Source organism: Pararge aegeria, chromosome 11 (assembly GCF_905163445.1).
Source record: "Pararge aegeria chromosome 11, ilParAegt1.1, whole genome shotgun sequence".
In the NCBI taxonomy this organism is placed as follows: Eukaryota; Metazoa; Arthropoda; class Insecta; order Lepidoptera; family Nymphalidae; genus Pararge; species Pararge aegeria.
The window spans coordinates 8,805,366-8,825,308 of NC_053190.1; the positions used below are offsets into that span (position 1 = coordinate 8,805,366).

Consider the following 19,943-nt stretch of genomic DNA (forward strand, 5'->3'; position numbering starts at 1 on the left):
TTAAATTTTGATTCATCAATATTTAGTTCCTTTGTTTTTGAAGATCGAGTAATACGGTCTGATCAATTGATCGGGTGCTTCTGTTGCAGAACTTTCAATTTATATTGTACCTAACACTGGCGAAGTAAGAAATTACCTCAGTGGTACCGAAGATGTTGAATGTGCTACAAGACATTATAGATAATTAATGATACTAACAACCAAAACCAGCGATATTATTATTATTGGCGAGTAGCTCATTTACCAACGAACCTGTTGCAAAACTTAAGCATCAATAAAAATATACCGATGCTTCATTGTATTATTTCATAGCAGTCATAATAGACAGCTTTGTATGTCACAATAACCTAACCTGAAGAGTTACCAAATTCGTAACGGGTGGTAAAGATCTAATAGTGATGTAGGTAGAAACTCTGGCAGTTATAATCTACGGTAAAACATGAAGACAGTTTTAATAATTGAATACTGGCAATATTCTAGGTTAAAGAAGTCTTCAATCGAAATACCGCTGATGTTGATATATTTTTTGTTGCCGACTGTACCGGATTCCACGTTAAAAGATTGATGAAATGAAGCCCAACCAATTGTTAGGAACTAAAAGAATTATATAACGTAGTAAATCAATAAACCAAATGCGGAGTGGATTGTTCAAAGTCAAATATATTTTATATTAGGTACTATTTTTTTATTGTTCTTTTAATAAGAAACAGTGGTACATTCTTACCGTCCTCTAAGTTTGTAATTTATTAAGTGAATAACGTGGTCATATAAGAAGACTCAAAGTCAATCAGTGGAAATTTGAAAGATCTATCCGGTGTCTCGACATGATCAAATCTGGAATAAGGAGAATCGTAGAAGAACCAGGGTGAGCAACATAGGTCATCGTCACCGTGGAGCTTCATAGCTTGGAGAACTATAGAAGCGCCACAAAACCGTAGAAACCGCAAAACCGAAAAATGCCTATTTTCAACAGGGAACACAACACCACCATCCTGTGATGATGGTGAAGAGAATAAGCGAAAATACAACATTTTATGTTTTAAAAAGTAACATAAATGAATCATGTTTCATGCTTATTCAACTCGGGCCCATATTGTATGGAACCTCATCCACCCCGCTTAGTATGTGTAGCGAAGGGAAATATGAATATATACCCGCGATTAAAATGCAAGTCTCATTCGAATGAAGGCCAGTTAGATTAGTGTCAGGAAGCACTCAAACAAATAGGTTGTAGCGACCCTTATCACATCTGGGTGGACAGCTTGCCGACAACATTAGCACTCTGTCACCATTCAGTGTAATGTATATATTGCTCATTTATAACTCTATGTAATTGCTTCGTGATGAAATGGCGTCGGGCGTCAAGGAAATGAGAACTAGAGAGGGAATTTCGATTTGCGACAAGGAAATTTTGATGCTACAACATTGTTTCTTATTCAACTATGACTTATGTGCAATCCTATGTGTGTTAATAATTGTTCTCTTGAACAAGAATCCCGATGTAGATATATTGGTAGGAATTAGAAATGCGCACTCTACATTCATATAAATAAATAATAAATAAATTAATAAACTACGATTATACACACATCGCCATCTAGTTCCAAAGTAAGCGTAGCTTGTGTTATGGGTACTAAGATAACTGATGAATAATTTTTATGAATAATATACATAAATACTTAAAATATATAGATAAACACCCAGACACTGAAAAACATTCATGTTCATCACACAAATATTGTCCAGTTGTGGGAATCGAATTCACGGCCCTGGACTCAGAAAGCAGGGTACGCTGCCCACTGCGCCAATCGGCCGTCGTACTCGTATATAGGTACTTTAACTTTCCTAATTTTAATACAAATTCAAGCATAGTATTCTTAAGCCATCAAGTACCTACTAATTTAATATAACTTCCTAACGTCCCTTTCTTCAAGACGTTCCATATGGAAAATGGATTGAATTTTATAAGTACATCTCGTCCCTACGAATAAACGTTTACGAAAGCGTGCGGCTTGAAAACTTCGCCAAACGTCGTGTTAACGAATATTTAAAAAACAGTTTGATTTGAACTTTAAATCTTTGACTATTATTATTATTTTCATAATCAATTTCATTTTTTATTCAAGTTTTTTTTGTTGAATGAGTTTGAATATTATTCAGTAGAATCAGTAAAAATTTGCACATTGTCGTAGATTGTGTAGGAGTGAATTTAATTATTGTACAACAACTCGTTATGACCCGAAATTCTAGCAAATACATTATTAGTTACATCTTTTCTTATTTCATCTATAGTTTCTTGCGGTAAAAGTTTATTACTTAATATGGTCCTTCTTTGATCACCTATTCTTTCCTTTGAAACCTTAAACTCCTTTTATTATTATTATTATTAGTTTAATTTAGTGAAAAGAGTAAAAGGTTTATTGAAGTGGTAATGATTCTCTAAAACAACTTCTGCATGTATTGCAATATTGTTACGTTTCTACTAAAACTTAGTGCCAACACGAGTTCTGGTAACCTCAAATAATATAATTAGTTCTGTAAAACGCATGTGTAAGTACTGCCACGAAAACGGAGCGCTGGTATTCTAAATTTGGTGCCCATTGTTTTAATTAATGAATGCGGCTTATTAAAATTTACCTGTGATTTTTGTCACACCATACAAATATTAACCACAAGAAAGACATTAATACAACGAATTTATTGGACAAAATCTACTGTAACGCGAGCAAAGTCACGGTTTGAAACTGGTACCTTCAGAAAAGAGGAATATAAAGCGCACTTTTTATGAGAGGTATATAAATAAAGGCGTCATAAAACTTACTATGTAGTTACGACAGAGCAATGGTGGATCCCGGGTCACACATTAAACTTTGATCATGTTAATAATGTCATATATTATATCTGTCATTTTATTGGGGTTCCGGGGATTCAGGGCGGGCTCTAATGAAGGCCACGGGTGTTGACACTTTGACCTTGTCCTATATTGACGGATAGGTGGTGATTATGGGCGAACCCAGAAAGTCAACGTAGCTATGGCAACCTGTCTGCTACTGCGGCTTTTATCCGGCTTTCCTCACAAGCAATAGATCTTGATAAACTATTTATATTAAACTATTAACTAGTATTGGTAAACTATTTAACTTTGACGGCTAATTGCCGCAGTGGGCAGCGACCCTTCTTTCTGAGTCTAAGGCCGTGAGTTCGATTCCCACAACTGGAAAATGTTTGTGTGATTGAACATTAACAACATTAATGTTTTTTAGTGTCTGGATGTTTATATGTATATTTTAAGTATTTATGTATATTATTCATAAAAATATTCATCAGTCATCTTAGTACCCATAACACAAGCTACGCTTACCTTGGGGCTAGATGGCGATGTATGTATTGTCGTAGTATATTTATTAAATGAACAAGCAATGGCCTTGAGTTTATCCGCATATCCGCGTATCCACGTTTTCTATGGTATAAAGTATCATCAACAGCCTATATAAGTCCACTGCTGGACTAAAGGGCTCTCCCAACGGGTGGGAGCCCATAATAACCACGCTGGGTGGTTGGTGGTGATCGCAATACATAGTAGTAGTACAGAGGACGCTGCTGCCCTTATCCGTTGAGTATCTACATTCTTTGCAAAATGCTGCACTACCTGACTGAAAATGTATGGTCTAAGTCAGACCAATCACGAATTGGACCAACCGCGAATTAGGTGAATTGGGCGAAATGAGAATCAACGAATCGCGTATATACCGCTGCCTTTATAATAGGCCCGTAAAAAAAATCTCATCATTTCTAATTCTTACTTCTAGCTAGGTCTTTATCATGAGTAAGAAAGGATGCAAAACTTAGACTCACCACCGCTTTTTTTTGATTGACTAGCTTTAGTAACCGGTAGTTTTGGTATTGACGATGGTTTAAAATGCTTATCAAGGTACAGGCTAACTTTGATCCATTAAAATCTTTTTAACCATTGCAATCGATTAACGTACGCTATCGCAACTAGGTCATCTTATTTATGTAGCTTTCAATATGGATGGCAAAGTATTATGAAACACTTACAAGATTAAAAACATTTAAGCTACTTTATTATGTAATCCGCCTTGTTTGTGACACAAGTTGACACAAAAATGAGGAATAACACCAAGTGTGCTCTCGCTTCAAGTGCCAATAGCCAAATAGCTCGAAGTAAGCCTCTTATTTGTAGATACATGACCCAATACTGGCGAAGTTCTACAACTGACGTTCTACTGTATAAGTAGTCTTACAAGTCTTCAAGTAGGCCATAATTTATCCGGATTTGGATCAACTTTAACCATATAATATAAGTAATACGCTGACATTATGTAGGGCGACTGTAATTAACTATCCAAATTTTTTATATCAAAACTTGGTTTCGAAAGGATTTAATCAACACAGCGCATTTAATTTGTTAACGTCTGAATTTAATAATCAATGTTAGCTAAAATATTCAGATGACAGATTGGCAGAACAGTAGAAAAAGGAAAGCACCATTTAAGGTGCTTTCCTTTTTCTACTGTTCCCAATAGATAAAGATAGCACTCCTAAATTCAATCTGCCATGTGTAGATTTTGGATTAGATGGATTATTAACTTGGTTAAGTAAGATAGCATACGTTCGTCGACCTATACTGAATGAATAAAATGAGAGCCGTTTAATACGACAGGCCCATAGGTGTCCACAATAATAGAATAGGGGCAGTCATAAAGAGTTCCAAGGAAGCCTTTTCAATTGAGCTGTCGTGATAGTGGCGAGGAAAGCACCCTTACTTGTTTTACTAGTATGGGACCTACAAAACCTCCATACACTGTCAGGACACTGTCTAGACTATGGCGGACCACGTAATCAAAGGCTTTGAACTACTGTATCAGACATATATCACATCATTGTAAAAAGGCCTTTATTTCTCAAACGCGTATATACAATTAATATCTTAATATTAATTTTAACTAATGCAAAGTAACCTCCACGCCGCGCCGTAGGGCTCCCCAAGTAACATAGTTTAAAGTGATTTTTAACTAAAACTTGTTATTTACACCTAAAATCTAAAACCTTCAATTCAAACGGTGTCTTAAAAGTTTTCTTATAGAGATATTAAGAAATTTCTTTCGTTCCTAGTTGTTTGATTCAATTGGAAAATATTCTTATAGATATCGTAAAATAACGTAGCGAAATATCAAATACCTAATGCAATGTCACCGATCCCTATTCCGTAGTCACAGATCATGTTAGTCCGTAAGGGAGGATAGAATAAAAGAAGTTATATAACGAATCATACACATGAGCCTAATATGAATAAGAAATGCGAGAAAAAGAACTACAGGGGGGATGCTGCAGATAAAACTAGTAAACCTATAAAATATAAATGCGTATATATATTATCTATAGTATACGAAGAGGTGATACCGCATTGGGCAGGAGCTCAACTTCCCTTTCGGGGGGCCGACTTCGAATCCCAGCTCACACCTCTAACTTTTCTAAGTTATGTGCGTTTCATGTAATTAAAATATTACTTGCTTCAACGGTGAAAGAAAATATCGTGAGGAAACCTGCATGTCTGAGAGTTCTGCATAATGTTCTCAAAGGCGCGTGGAGTCCACCAATCCGCAGTTGGCTAGCGTGGTGGACAACGGCTTTAACCCGTTCTCATTGTACGAGGAGACCCGTGCCTTGTAGTGGGCCGGTAATGAGTTGATGTGATGATGAGGGGACAAATCGCTATCCTTAAAATAAGGAATAAAAGTTCGTGTTTCGTGAGGATGGACATTTTACAATCAGTTAAGTAGATAACTTATAACATTTCGTCTCTATTCGGGCAGAAGCGGTAATGGCCTAGTGGTTATGACTTCGGCTACACTTTCGGGTGGGCCGAGGTCAAATCCCAGCACGCACCGCTAACTTTTCTAAGCTATGTGCGTTTTAAGCAATTAAAATATAACTTTTTTTCGACGGGATCGAACCTGGGACCTTACACTTAAAACCACAGCGCTGTGCCAGGGAGGTCGTCCGGTAATAATAATATTATAGTTTCCCTCGGAAAGGGGCTGATTAATTACACAAACGTACACAGTGTGGTTTCACGGCGCAACACCGGCATGTGACCGCGTGCCTCACGGGGCACGGTATATTATACCGCCTTCGTGAAAGGGCTCGATATAATTAATTTTTCATGAACTTACTTATCTTGTTTTAAAATATCGCGCTTTATGTAACAGAACTGTGTTATAGTACAAGATATTGGCTTACATCGACCTTCCCTCAACAGCACTTTTTATATTTTTTATTTGTACACAATAGAAAATATAAAAAGTGCTAGGGAGTACACTTTATATCAGGTATTTCAGAAAAAAATGGGTATACTTAGTTTCGTTGTTATATTATAGAATAATTACATTTTGAACATCTGATTTTCTCGACCTCTAAACCTCTAAATATTTTTCAAACGACTTAAAAAAGAAGAGTTTCTCAATTCGACTGTAAAATGTAGAAAATTACAACTATAAAAGGCATCACATTTTATATGGCACCGACTTTAAATTGTTGTAGAAAATATTTATTTATTACTTTTTAGTTCGTTATTGCAAAAAAAGTTAATAACCCCAGAAAAAAATAACTATATATTTTATTAAAGTTAGTAAAGCAAACCTTGGATAAAATAAGATATCTAAATATACTCGTAATGAAGAGATTCGAATTTTAGGTTGAGTTAAGTTGCGATCTTAGATTCTATTTGAAATATATTATTGTTATCAAGCTGTAATTTGAGTATAGTAAAAACAGTGTGATATTAGTTTCAGAGTACCCCGTACGTCAAATGTGGCTCTTTAATTGGGGATTAGATATAATAATAGGTGAGTTAGGGGTATAAAAAGTTCTACAATATTTCGTTATTTTTTTAATAATATTTCTAGGCCACTAAAAAGTGCCACTTTATACCAAATTTATCTGTATTAAAAATCAGACCCAAGGCTTTGAATTTTTTAGCATGACATGCATCTAAAAATAATAACCTTCCATGTAATTTTTTAACAAATAATTTATTGTAACCAAATTTTTTCAAAAGATAATAATTACAACCTATTCATGACCAAGACCAAACAACGAAAGTAATATGGTGGTACTCATGTATCACCATATTACTTTCCACTAAAAAGTAATGTATCCCTAAACTGAATTAATCCTCGATATCATGTACATTTTTTACACGAAAGTACCTACATGGTGGAACATTTACGACCCGCAGTGAGTCGGCATGCAAGCGTGTGCCTTACGGAGCATGCTATCGCGTGTCCCAGAAAGGGCACACTACAATTACCTATTATATATCCCAGTTACACGCGAATATTACCATTAAAAGACTGAAGCTAGCTATATTTGTTGTAATGGTTATGACTCTTTAAAAACCATGTTTAGTGACCTAATGGGAAAAGCTTTGTGCCCTTGTTAATAAATTCTAAAAAGCGAAAGCTCTAATTCAGTGCATTTTTTGTGTGAAGACCGATTTTAGTGCAGCTGCTCGTTAGGTGCCTGTAAACAGTCCGCAACTAGCTCTATTTGTTGCATAATCATGACTTTCAGAAACATATTTGACGTAATGAAAAATTCTGCATTCTTTTTTTAATGGAATCAAAAGAAAAAAGCAAAAGTTCTGAATTCTGTTAATTTTTGCTTGACTTTTGTTTTCCTAATTGGTAAATGCCGGTTAAGAGACCGAAACTAGATATGACACTTACTAACTTTATTTCTTTCTTTAACTTTATTTGGGGCCTAATAAGAAAATATAAACTTTTTTAAATGGAATGGAATTTAAAAAAAGTTTAACCTCTAACTTCAGTGTTTTTTACGAGTGCAAAACAATTTTCGTGCATCGTTACTCGGTAGGTACTTTTAATCAGACCTAATCTAGATCTTCCTGTCATAATTGTTATCGTAACACTTCGATACATTTGTTTGCTGTTTGTTTTTTTGTATATATATAAAACAAAGCTTAAGAAAGAAATTAAAATAAGTAAAACTGGACCTTTTGCCAAATTATAATACAATATCACTTACTAGTTCACATCAATGGCACATTACGGATTAGAAATGTCTTATCTGACGATGTCTTTATATATTTTTAATATCTACAATATCTGAAGCCATAAAAGGTAAAAGGTCTACGTCCATAATAAAAAAGATAAATGGCGAAAGGCCGCGAAATTGGAAAAGTAATGAAAGAAATAAAACGACAAGATAAATATAATAAGTATACAAGGCTTTGCTGTCTGAAGAATAAATATTTTGACTATCCCTGAAATGGGTGACCGAAAACTTGTAATCTCACCTTACGTAGGGACTGATTTATGTCTCTATCAACAAATAAATAATTTATCTGGGCATTCAAATAAAATATTTCATTTTTCTAGTGACAGGAAAAGCTGGTCCATAATATTTTGTTCATGTTCAATAATGCAGTATTTGATTCGATTATAAACATGATACTTTTTTGGGGTAATGTATATTTTAAGTTTTATGAAGAGTTGTTTGCATACAACCTTTCCTGTTTTCTGATCGAACCTTAGACATCGAACAAAAATAATGCATCATATTGTTGGTTCCTCTGATTTTGCCCAATATCGGAAGACCAGTCTACTTTTTATCATATACGTAAGAAATAAATATCCGAAATTTTTAATAGTTAGCTGGTTTTATCTCATCCTCATCATCATCAAATTTCACGGCACGTTTCCCCTTCCGCAATTGGAATAGTTTAAGTATTCCACCAGTGCGGATTGGTGGACTTCACACACCTTTGAGAACATTATGGAGAACTCTCGGCATAAAGGTTTCTTCATAATGTTTTATTTCAGCGTTGAAGCCAGTGATATTTTTATTGTTTAAAACGCACTTAACTTACAAAATTAGTGGCGCGTGCTGGGATTTAAACTCGGCCCCTCCAAAGTGAAATCGAAGTTCTACCCACTGGGCTATCACCGCTTCTCTTTTATCTAACGGTGGGCAATTTAAATATGCATAAAAGAACAACCTACATTAAGTTATGTGTTTTGTTTTTTAAATATTTTTCAAATATTAAAATATAGCCCTCACTACGAGTATATAGCCCCAAAGTAAGCGTAGATTGTGTTTTGGGTACTAAGATGACTGATGAATATTTTTTTTGAATATTGTAAATATTCATAAATACTTATGAGATATACATAAACAGCCAACACTGAAACAAATTCTTCAAACATTATCCAATTGTGGAAATCGAACACACGGCTTTAGATTTAGAAAGCAGGGTCGCTGCCCACTGCGCTAATCGGCCGTCGACTTATAATCTATTCACGAGTCTCTTTTATAAACCGGCGAATATTTTGATTAGTCACCAGCATAATTGACACTTGTGTCTTGGTGTTACCTATTTTTTATTTTTGCCGTAGGGAACTCCTCATGGATACCTCCTCGCCACGGACAAGTGCGAAGGTTATTCTGGCCTGATTTGATTCGTAATGGAAAAGCATTTTGCAACTGTATACCCCCTTTATAAAGCCTACCCTGGTCTCACAGCCTATGCACTACACTGGACTTAGGAAAGCGATGATGGTGATCTTTACCAATCCGTTAACTAGAGCAACGAAGATTCCGAGCGCGTTCTGGTTACATTGAATAAACGCCATGATCGTTTCCTATTCGTTACAGCAACTAGGTCACGTGCTGCCCAAGTAGCGTAAGATGGATAATGGTTCATACGCCCGATGTCGTAGGTCGAAGGCCATTAAGGGTAACCTCTGAGTCATGGCGGCGCCATACCATTGGTTTAAATCATATACCCATTAGACATGTCTTGGTTTACATGAATATGTGAGTTATGAAGAATTATTACAGTTAAAGTTTTAGTAGTTGATTGTAGTTACAAGTTACAATTGCTTTGCGACCCTTCGCATAGAAGTTAGTTTGTTGATCTAGATTATTTCATTGAAATATGAACCGCAAAGAGGGATTACACAAAACTAGGTTGGTTCAGAAAAGTCCTTAAAGACCATGCAAATACTCTATAATAAAAGCTTAATTAATTATAACCATTTATATCAATTATCTTCTTTGTTAAATGTTAATAATTTAAAATTTATTTAATTGGGAAATTTATCATTAATATGAGAAAACTACTAGAGATAAATAAATATACTACGACAAGACACACATCGCCATCTAGCCCCCAAGTAAGTGTAGCTTATGTTATGGGTACTAGGATAGCCGATGAATATTTTTTTATGAATATAATATACATTAATAGTTATAATATACATATAAACACCCAGACACTGTAAAACATTCATGTTCATCACACAAACATTTTTCCAGTTGTGGGAATCGAACCCACGGCTTTCGGAAAGCAGGGTCACTGCCCACTGCGCCACTCGGCTGTCAAAAAGAGAGAAAGTTAAGAGCATGATTATGGTTCCACAAGGTTACTAAAAAGTTACACCTAAATAACAAATACGTATACACCTACCCCACCTGGTGTTATTTATAGAAGGTTGTAGGTCTGAAATTAAAGTAAGCCGTGGAATATACAATTAATTCATTACGCGTAAGCAGTAAATTTTCACAAAATCCGCGCTGACTGTATATAAATCATGTAAATTTCCAGGAAAAAATTAAAACAAACGAGGCTTACTGAAATCCTACCTACCTTTTGTCTATCTTTCCTTATCGACGGTATTTTTCGTGAAACGTGCTTTGCTATAGACCGTTCTTGGAAATTACTTACAACCCGTAAACTTCTGACATTTCCTTACTGTAATTAATTATACTATCGTAATATTATTCCAGTCCAAAAAAAAGTCAACTTCGGAATCACCAACATATATTTATGTCAATTACGCTAACAATATACTTAGGTTCACTTTAAACTCATAAAATAAGAACACTTTTACCAATTATAATACCAATATTTATTCTTTTTTTCTTTTAAAATCCGACTGAAAACCCCAAAAGCCCGATGTCGCTCTCCGAGCCATGTTTTATCTCTTCTTTCATTTTCTTCTTTTTCCCCGTGTCGCTTTAGTTACCAGTCCTTCCTACTTTCGTGGCAGCACCGTCTTATCCAATAATAATAGTAATCAAATTCATGACTGTTTTTATCGAACGTTAAAAGGATGGACGACTAAGGTCTTTTATCATTACTAGATTCCTTTTATCGTATGACCTAGCTAAGAATAGGCATTTTACTTTGACGAATATTCAAGTAACTTACACTATAGTATAAAAGAGGTAAATGAATAAAAATATTAATGAGGTTGTAATAGAAAAAAAAAATATCGAGGTTTTTTTTCCTCTTACACATAAACTAACTCAGTCAGTTTAATGTTACTCTTTGTAAAAGTTATGTAGAGTCAGATAAAAGATCTCAGAAGTTCACGAACCTTATGTGGCCTTAAAATGCTAGTCACACGTTGCAAAATGTAGAAAAATTCTGGCATGCAAGCTAAGCAGAGCCGTTTTCATACTAAATTGGAATTTTGATTACGCCAAACAAGTGAGAATGAGGTCATTAGCACACATGTTGCTTTTGGTTAGTGGTTCATCTAGTTATATGTACTTTGATCAGCTTACGATATCTCTATCTGTCTTTGTTGTTAAGCAGAGATTCAAGTTTGAAGCTTTATAATATTAGCTAAATTAGTATTAGATAAAAAATAATATCATATAATCGATAGTATTTAATACTTTGGTCTAGAACATTGTCTTTATATTTGTAAATAGGGACTTATTGCGCTAGTAGATAACATGTTCGACTAAAAGTCATGGGGGCATGGGTTCAATGTACTGGTTATTTATTGGATTTTTCTGTACAGAACTATCATTACCGGCCCGGTAATCCCGGAAGTAGAAATTAACATTTTCTTAGGATTTAGGTTGTTTTGATTAATCAAGCCGTAGATATTAAACGAGGCTTGTAAGTGTGAAAACTTTAACAAACATTTTCATTAAAGGAAGTAGCCGCAGTTCCCAAGGCGCCAATGTCAAGGCGTCAAAAAACAAATCTTACTTATTTGAAAAGTGTTACCATAACCATAACACTAATAAGATTGCCAAAAATACAATAAAGAAATGTGTTGTTACTTCGCATTTATACATATATAGGTATATATATTCGTAGTAGAAGGATATATCCTTCTACTACTATAAATGCGAAGCTTCTATGAAGGGATTTCTGAATGTTTGCTACTCTTTCACACAGAAACGACAGAACGTATTTTAATACAACTTTACAGTTGCATAGTATATACCTACATGAGAATGAAATAGGCTATAATTATTTAATAAATTGTGCAAATTGGAAAAAAAAGAGAGCTATGAGTACGTCTACATTTTCACTTCTGGTTTTAAAGGAAATAAACTTTGTCCTTAACAGTTAGAAATAAAAACAAATAGTTTTAAAGCTTACGACTATCTATCTTCTTCAGCAAAAACGTGCCCCTAGCATTGCGTATGAGGGTGACAGGGAGATCTAAATACCTTGGTCTCGTGCCGCCTGAGTGGGTCCAGCGGCTCCCGGCGACCCGTTTGATGTGATTTCTCCACTGCGTCCGGGGTCTACCAACGCTGTGTTTACCGGTTTGTGGCCATTCTAGCACCTTGGGACCGTAACGTCCATCGGTTCTCCGAGCTATGCGTTCCATCCTATGCTACTTAAGCTTCGCGACTCGTTGAGCTGTGTCTGTAACTCTTGTTCTTCTACGGATCTCACGATTCCTTGATAGCAGGTTGCTAGGCGAAAAAACACATCTCACGGGAAATTCTAATCTACCCACTCGTATAATATAATCTCTTTAGTCTGAACATAATTTGTTAGAAAGATAACAACTCGCCAACGCGTATAAGAGAAGCGTGGAGGGTCTAAGCTCTTAAACCCCTCCTGTCCTATGAGAGAGGAGGCTTGTCCCCAGTACTTCGATGCTAATGGTCTGAGAATGATGAGGATAACATTAATTTAATACTCAGTTTGAGGTAAATGTATAAATACTCTCAATGTAAATAATAAATTAAATTAAAAAAAAACAACCCATTACTGGTCTACTACAAGACACAGTTCTCCACCCACAATAATTGGGGCGTAGTCCACCTTGCCGGCAGGTTTTATCAACAAATTCTTAGTATCAACTCGGAGTTCGTAATTTACCGGTGATTCGACCCCGTAACTTGAAAAGTACGTTAAGTAGTCAGCCCTGTGTCTGATCTCTTTCTGATCATGTCTGAGCTGCCTTCCTATCGGACTATGACAATTGCCCATATACTTGTGTACTATAACATCTCCTGTTTAGTTGAAAAATCTCTTTGGAGGTTGACCACAGTGGCCACAAACGATCAGGGGAAAACTATTTGCCGAAATTTTTTAATATATTCCTTCTCAGTGTAATATTGTTGTTATAGATGTTATATGAAATCTATTTTGGTTACAGATTGAGACGAGTTTAGACGAAACGACAACAATGAAAATTTGAGGTCAGTACGCACTTCAGCTCGTCTGTTTTTTAAATATATAGACTGGCATTTGGTTGCTGCCTAAGGTGAAGCGCGCTTACCTATTAGATGCTTATTCACTCATGATTTTTTAAACCTAATAATATTAAAGGTGGCGGGGAAAATGGAAGCCAGAACGGCATTCCAAGACTTTTCGGTTCTTATTAAACGCGACGAGGAAAGCCATTGTATAATCTATGATCATCATTTTCCAACCTGCCAACTAAATGGCACAGGTCTCAATGAGAAGGGATTTGGCCAAATCAACCAAGGTGGTCAAACACGGATTAACAGACCTTTCACGCCTTTGAGAACATTATGCAGAACTCTAGGCTGGTTAGGTAGGCTGGTTTCAAAACGATGTTTTCCTTCACCGTTAAAGCTAGTGATATCTCATTGCATGAACTAAGAACGGACATATATTTAAAAAGTCAGAGGTGCGTGCGGGAGATCGAACTGTGTCCCCCGTAATGGAGACCGACGCGACTAGGTTCCTCTTTATCTTAGTTGCCTATGGGGTTTCAATAATGTACGAGTATGAGAGTAGACCCATTCGATGCCTCACACGCACGGCATACTTACGCTCGACGGTTAAAAGGTGACTCGGCATCTCAGTTCAATTAGCTTGCGAACTCCGTTTTTATAAAATATAATTTTTAATATTTATTTTGTTGACCTCCGGTTTATGTTACAAAAGACTGCTATATTAACATTTGATACACAAATATCTCATGACAAACCCTTCTTTAAAACAAAAAATAAAGGTTATTTAGAATAATGAGTTGTAGTAGTAGTTGATTTTTTGTTGTTCAATATTATGGTAAGTCAATATTATGGGCCCTGAAATCTGTGGGAAATTCACTTTACACATTTTATTTATTATTATTATTATTAAACAAACAGGTAAAAAATAAATGTACAGTTGTTTAATCCGATTGTCCCAGAAGAAAGAATTTTTAATTTTTAAACTAAAAGTATTAAAATAATTCTCTACAATCATATCTTTAATATTTAAACGAGCAATTCTTGTATATATATAATTGAAATCTCGGAATCGGCTCCAACGATTTTCATGAAATTTAGTATACAGGGGTTTCGGGGGCGATAAATCGATCTAGCAAGGATTCATTTTTAGAAATCTTATATATTTAAACGAGCAATTCTTGTATATATATAATTGGAACCTCGGAATCGGCTCCAACGATTTTCATTAACTTTAGTATACAGGGGGTTTAGGGGGCGATAAATCGATCTAGCTAGGATTCATTTTTAGAAAATGGCATTTTATTCATGTTTTCCTGTAATAACCGATTTGGTGCAACGAAGTTGCACGGGTGATATTGTTGATGTTTAAAGATTACCTACTCGACATTTTATGTATGGATTTATGGTATACTGGCTAATATTCACCTGTAGGGTAAAAAGTGGCTAAGTGTAATAAATCATCATCGTCATCATCATTATCAACATCAACCCATTACTGGCCAATACAGGGCTCGGGTCTCCTCCCTTCACGAGTCCACAGCACTGGCGAATGCGGATTGGCGGACTTCACATGCCTTTGAAATCATTATGGAGAAATATCAGGCATGCAGGTTTCCTTACGATGTTTTCTTTCACCGTTGAAGCAAGTGATATTTTAATTACTTAAAACGCACGTAACTAAAAAAAGTTAGTGCGTGCTGGGATTTGAACTCGGCCCTCCGAATATGAAGCCGATGCCCTAACCACTGGGCTATCACAACTAGTTAAATTACACTAGTTTAAAGTTGGAAATGTAATAAAGGCTTATAGTTAATGAACAGGCTGCGGGCTTAGGCGGTTTTGGTTAGCCACATACCTCAAGAATGCAGGGAAGCCTGACCGCTTTTGAGGTATCACACCATCCCTTTGTAATTAGCGTTTACTTAATTCAAATGTATTATTATAAAAATATATTCCAGTACAGTTTGTAATACAAGTATATTAACTACTAGCGGTTAGCAAAACGCATTTACCTATCATACTGAAAAAAACACGGTAATTTGTTTGCTCTGCGTAAGGAGCCTATTAACATTTCTTATATTTGCTTAATTTTACCGGCAGGTAGAGATGCCCACGAATTAAAAGTCTGATAGTATAGGTGTAGTTTTTTTAAAAATTACCCACGACGAAAAAGCAGACGGACAGACGCTCAAATTGTTTTTATATTAATTAATAATAATTGCGAATCTATATAAATTAAAATAAATTATCCCAGTATATAGATTATTGACTACGGATCGTGAGAACCTGGGTGCAAGTCCCGGATCAGGGCGAAAATTATAAAGAAATAAAATTTTCATTTGCAGGACAGAGTTAACTTTTTACTAACATAATAATATGATAATAATCGCTTAAGCCCACCAACCCACATTGGAGCAGTTTGGTGGGTCTATGCTCTTAAACTCCCTCTTCTATAAGAGAGAAGCTCCGTGTCATTACTCAACTAGGTCCTTTAAGTACTAGAAGGTAGGTATGTCTAGTACTTTAAGGACCTACAACGTTGGTTCTTTTCATACATCTACAGCAACAATAGCGAAAAGTTAGTGTAATAAATATTTTCAGAAGTAAAAATTTATTACTTTAAAGCTAGCCTATAATATAGAGGGTTATGTAAATCATCAAAGTTTTTTAGATGAGCTTTTTGTTTCTAGTGGTAAATAATAGCACAGCGCAGAGAAATGTAGGTCATGATATTCATTGAAGGTACCAATAATAATTATTTGTAGCTAGTAACAGCACAATTCTAACATTATATAGGTAAATAATGGCCATGTAGTAGTCGTGAATAGTTGAGATATTACCTCGAGATAACAAAGGGAAGTTCACCCTATAAATGAAGGTACTCCGCACCTTTTGTGTACAAAATGGGGGAAAATTAGTATGCCTCAGCATAAACGTTCTCAATTTCTCACTGGGCCCGAATCTCTCGATTAAAAACTGATTACAATTTCTGCTACTTATTTAGACGCAAAAAAATAATGTGTGATATTTTTTTCTAGGGACGTGACCGCAAAGGGAATGACGCTCGGCGGTAAAGACGATAGATGCGGCGCAGGCTGATTAGCGCGTGGCATGTGGGTGCTGCTAATGCTTGCGTTGGCGGTGGCCGTCTCCGCCGAATGCCCTCGCCATTGTGAGTGCAAATGGCGAAGTGGCAAAGAGTCCGCCCTGTGTGCTCGCGCTGGTCTAAACGCTGTCCCACCGAGACTCGACCCTACCACTCAACTACTAGACCTGGCGGAAAACCGTATAGTTACACTTCGGGACGATGCTTTTGCAGCAGCGGGCCTTCTTAATCTCCAACGTTTGTACCTTCCAGCCTGCAGTTTAAAAATAATTCGCCAGTACGCCTTCCGCGCTCTAGTGAATCTGGTTGAACTCGATCTTTCTAGAAATAGACTGGAGTCAGTGCCATCTCAAGCTTTTGATTCAATACCTGAGCTCCGGGAACTTCGTCTCGGTAGTAACTCTATTACAAAAATAAAAGATGACTCATTCTCAGCTTTACCACATTTGGTGAGATTAACTCTGAGTACTTGTAAAATATCGGAAATAGAGCCGAGAGGGTTCAACGGTTTGGAAGGTTCGCTGGAGTATTTGGATCTCAGTAAAAATAAACTGCAGGTTCTTCATGTTGCAGTTTTGGCGCCGTTAAGATCATTAAAGGGATTAGAATTGGCCAATAATCCGTGGAATTGTAATTGTAACCTCCGACCGATGCGAGATTGGATGATTAAAAAAAATGTTCCAGCAACGGTTGTGCCCGATTGCGCTTTGCCTACACGTTTAATGACTCAGTCTTGGGATCGATTGGACTTAGAAGATTTTGCATGTCTCCCTGAAGTAACAGGAATGTCGAATAACTTCAAAGGTTTAGAAGGAGATGAGGTTACACTTGTTTGCAAAGTTATTGGTGTTCCGGCACCCAGAGTGCGATGGGTTCGAGCTGGACGACTCTTGGCTAATACAACTATAACATCAGCTAATTTTAATTCAGGAAGGACGTTTATGTTACGCAGTGAAGGACAAACAAGTAATTTAACAATCAAATCAGCAGATATACAGGATTCTGGACTATATACGTGCAATGCTGAAAATAGGGCTGGTAAAGCGGAAGTTATTTTAAGTTTGACTATTGAAAAGAAACCACAAAGTAAAGGTTTTGGCGGCAGAGCGCTTATGGCCGGTATGGCCGTCTCTGCAGTGATAGTGTTAAGTTCGTGTTTAATAGGACTATGTGCGTATGAAACTCGTAAAAAAAGACAGCTAGATAGGTGGAATGAACAAATAGTTACGACAAATCATAATGAAAATAATTATGAAAAAATTGAAGCTAATTTAAAACCAAACGCGGAGGTGCCCCGAGTTATTACCTCAGACAATAGCCGTAAGCGTGGGGACTACCGAAATGTTCCTTCACATGATCCCGAAGAAGACTTCGAAGGTTATAGCCGTGAAGAACTCAGGGATCGCAGGGAATCAACTACGCCACCGCACGAGGCAAGGTGGAGGCGATCTGAACCTTCATCTGCAAGATCAGGGGATCTAATTCAAGATTTGCATATCCCAAGGCTGAGCGAATATAATATTAGGTACAGAAATTAGTATCTAGTTTGTTATTTTATCTTTTGTTTTTATCTAGGAAATACCAATATCATGAATCTTTGAACTATTGAGATCACTAGTACGAAGATGAAAAAAAAACAGACTGAAAATGTTGTAGAAAATATTAATTTCTTATTAAATAAAAATTAATATTTTCTACAACATTTTTACTCAATACCAAGTAAAATGTAGAAAAAAATCTAGGTATAGACTTCGCTTTATTATCGTAGCAAGGAAATTTCAGTAATTTTCTAGATTATACTTAGCACCGACTTAAAAATTTTGTAGTAAATATTTATATCTTGCGTTTCAAACAAAAATATTTTTTAAATCGTTTTATGAAATATGTCAGAATTCTGAGATAATAAACATAAAAAAAACCGAATTGATGACCTCTCCTATACCGTATTCCTTACTCGGTTATAAATATTAATAAATATTAATATCCATACAAATTTTAGGAATTTGAACTCATATTTTGATGATGCTCATGTTATATTACCTCATATTTTGTTTAAAAAATAAGTATTCGACGTATAGTCTACGTAAAATCAACAATGATATGTAAGTAAAGACACACCCAAAAAACAACTGAAAAGATCAGAACCATTTAAATTACTAGTTGCTCAATTTGAAGTAATTATTTTCGCTTTTTTTTTAAACCAAGACCTGATAAGTATACATATCCAATATTAATTATCATTTGTTCCAGATCTGATGCTACGCCTGAATCAATACAAAGTTCTAAATCAGCAGGACTTTTAAGCGGTCACGTTGAGATTTTATCTGAAAATAATCGATTTAATAATAATGCCCGATCATGTCCGCGACCTCGAACACGGGATCGTCTCGATAACGATCTATCTGGTAGCGACAGTGAAAAGAATTATCCTGATCTAATAGAAATGAGTGCCTTAGGCACAACATCTTATTTTCGGAGTGATATAAAACACGATCCTTATTATTTTTATACAATTCCTCGGAGAAAAGATGGTGACAGCCGTAGTCCTCTTTTAAGTAGTCGTAGGAATAGTTCTGGTGGTGATTCCATTAATTTTATTGATCGAAATTACGAGAAAAATCGACAAAGGTCAAGTGGACGTCGATCAAATAGCTTTTTGGATCTCTCTGTTGGTGGTAATCGAATACGTCGAAATCCTAGCCTGCCGGCTTCCCCCTCAAGAGAACAAACAACAGTTCCGTCCGCTACCCCACTTTTGGATTTATCAGGTCTAAGAGATTATTCACGTACGGGTCAGCCTTTTGAGGATTTCGACTTTAGGGCTTCACAGCTAGAAAAGTTTTTAGAAGAGTATAGAACATTAAGGGAGCAACTTTCAAGAATGAAAGAGACTCGAGAAAATCTCCAAAGAACAAGGGCTGTGGAAAATGAAGAGCTAAGAGCTATACTTAAAGGTAAACCTAGTATAGCTGTTACAGAGACTTCATCTTCTGTAGCATTAGCTGATGCAGCTTCTCCTTTAGCTCTAAGTCCACCGGAATATAAACCGCAACAGCAAAGGCCTGAATGGCTAACCACACTACTTTACCGTAACTAAAATTCCATTGTAAATATTTATATTCGAACTGATGTTAATGATAAGCAATTAAATTGTTTGTAAGAAAAGTGATAATATAGTGTCATTCTTTTCAAGTTGAAATAAATTTTGAGTCAAAATTTACAGGTTATCTTATTTTTGTTCATCGTCAGAATCAATACCCACATCTGGAGACAGGCCTTTTTCAAAAAAGAATATGCAGCTTTGAAAGACTTCGCTGCCCAAATA

At 35.9% G+C, this 19,943-nt stretch overlaps 1 protein-coding gene across 1 annotated transcript; it reads left to right on the forward strand.

Annotated features, from left to right (window-relative positions):
• The first annotated feature begins 13,464 nt into the window (after positions 1–13,464).
• On the forward strand, positions 13,465–19,715 carry LOC120627529. The gene is made up of 3 exons (XM_039895534.1): positions 13,465–13,509; positions 16,551–18,143; positions 18,869–19,715. Exons 2-3 carry the CDS (start codon positions 16,624–16,626, stop codon positions 19,713–19,715), a joined length of 2,367 nt encoding a protein of 788 aa, XP_039751468.1. The 5' UTR covers positions 13,465–13,509; positions 16,551–16,623.
• Positions 19,716–19,943: the final 228 nt, after the last annotated feature.